At 35.0% G+C, this 1,511-nt stretch overlaps 1 protein-coding gene across 1 annotated transcript in view; it reads right to left on the bottom strand.

Moving 5' to 3' along the window:
- ROCK2 (Rho-associated, coiled-coil containing protein kinase 2) overlaps nucleotides 1-1,511 on the bottom strand; it is a 205,080-nt gene that overhangs the window by 163,528 nt on the left and 40,041 nt on the right. Inside the window, exon 5 of the mRNA XM_012648914.1 lies at nucleotides 808-847. Coding sequence (XP_012504368.1) covers nucleotides 808-847 — 40 coding nt within the window. The remainder of the gene's footprint in view (nucleotides 1-807; nucleotides 848-1,511) is intronic.

Here is a 1,511-nt window from a genome sequence, read left to right on the forward strand (position 1 = left end):
TACATAAAATACCAAAGAATAAAATAAGTTTCAATGAAATAATCCTCTCAGACTTCCAGAACAATTAGATCATTAATAAACCAGAAGGGCTAAAGTGGCGACTGCTACGCACATAATTTAGTTCTACCTTCCCCCATCTGACTGACACCACTACCGCACAACAAGGCTGGTTGGTGAGAGTTTATCAGGTCTAGTAAGCCAGTCTGGTATCAGCTTGTGACAACAGTGCACTGTTTCTGTTTGAAGTGTAATTTGTGAATGGTTGCATAGTTTGACAGTATTTTTAAATTTTGTCTACTTAACAACCCATCATATCAAGGAAGACTAAGAGGACGCTAAAGGAAGAACACAGATTGTTTAATGAGGATCGGGAACTGCAATATTATCTTGCTTCTGTTAAAAATAAGATGATTTGCTTGCTTTATGATACTGCAACATCAACATTAAAGAAATTCAATATTCAGCATTATAATACTCATAAGGATCACAAATATTTTAAATGAGAAAGAGAGGCGCAAAAAGGTTGTATTGCAGAAATTAAAAGATGAAAAGCAAAGACAATTCCATCAAGCAGCAATAAGACCTGGAAATAATACCACTGAAACAATTTACAAAGTAGCTTATATACCCAGGGGAAAAAAACGGAAGCCATTCAGTGATGTAGAAATTGGTGAAAGAATGCATTGTCAAAGTTGTAGGATAACCAATAAAGTTTCAAAGTACAAACAACTGCCTCTTTCAAGGAGAACCATTAACTTAGCAGCAGCAGCATGAAGTAGCCTTCAACTTAACAAAACAAATTCATGCAATAGTTCAATATATTATTCAATTGCTTTAGATGAATCAACTGATACCACTGACTCAGCACAGGTTTTATACTTTATTCAGGTCATAACAGAAGCTTTTCTTTGCTACAAAGCGTTACTCGCTTTGGGCACTCTTGCAAATAGAACACAGGGAACAGATACATTCAACAACTTTCAAGAAAAATGTTGTGAAGCTGGACTGAATTTGGTAAATCTAGTGAGTGTACATACAGACTGGTGTACCTTCCACGACAGGAAAACACTAGGGCTTGTTGCACAGATTAAAGAAGTATTAACAGATCCAGATGCCCTCATTTCTTTTCACTGTATCTTGCATCAGTAAAATCTCTGTACTAAAGCTACTATTTTAGATGACACTTTGCAACAAGTTATAAGTATTGTTAATTATACTTGTGCAGATGCACTGTCAGTTTCGTAATATGCTAAAGTTGCACACTGAGGTATTCAGTGTGGATTTGCCACATCACTCTAAAGTGCATTGGCTATCACAGGGACAGAAGTTAGCCAAAATTTTATCTCTACAAGAACAGATAAATTTTATGAAGAACAAATCAGCAATGTGAATTAGTAAAAGAAGATTTCTATAGGAATGCAGCATTTCTGTGTGATATGTCAAATCAAAACAATTTGAGTATTTCTTTGCAAGGTAAAAACTAAGTCTATATATGATATGTGGCAAAAAAA

This window comes from Propithecus coquereli, unplaced genomic scaffold (assembly GCF_000956105.1).
Source record: "Propithecus coquereli isolate 6110/MARCELLA unplaced genomic scaffold, Pcoq_1.0 Scaffold298, whole genome shotgun sequence".
Taxonomy (NCBI): domain Eukaryota; kingdom Metazoa; phylum Chordata; class Mammalia; order Primates; family Indriidae; genus Propithecus; species Propithecus coquereli.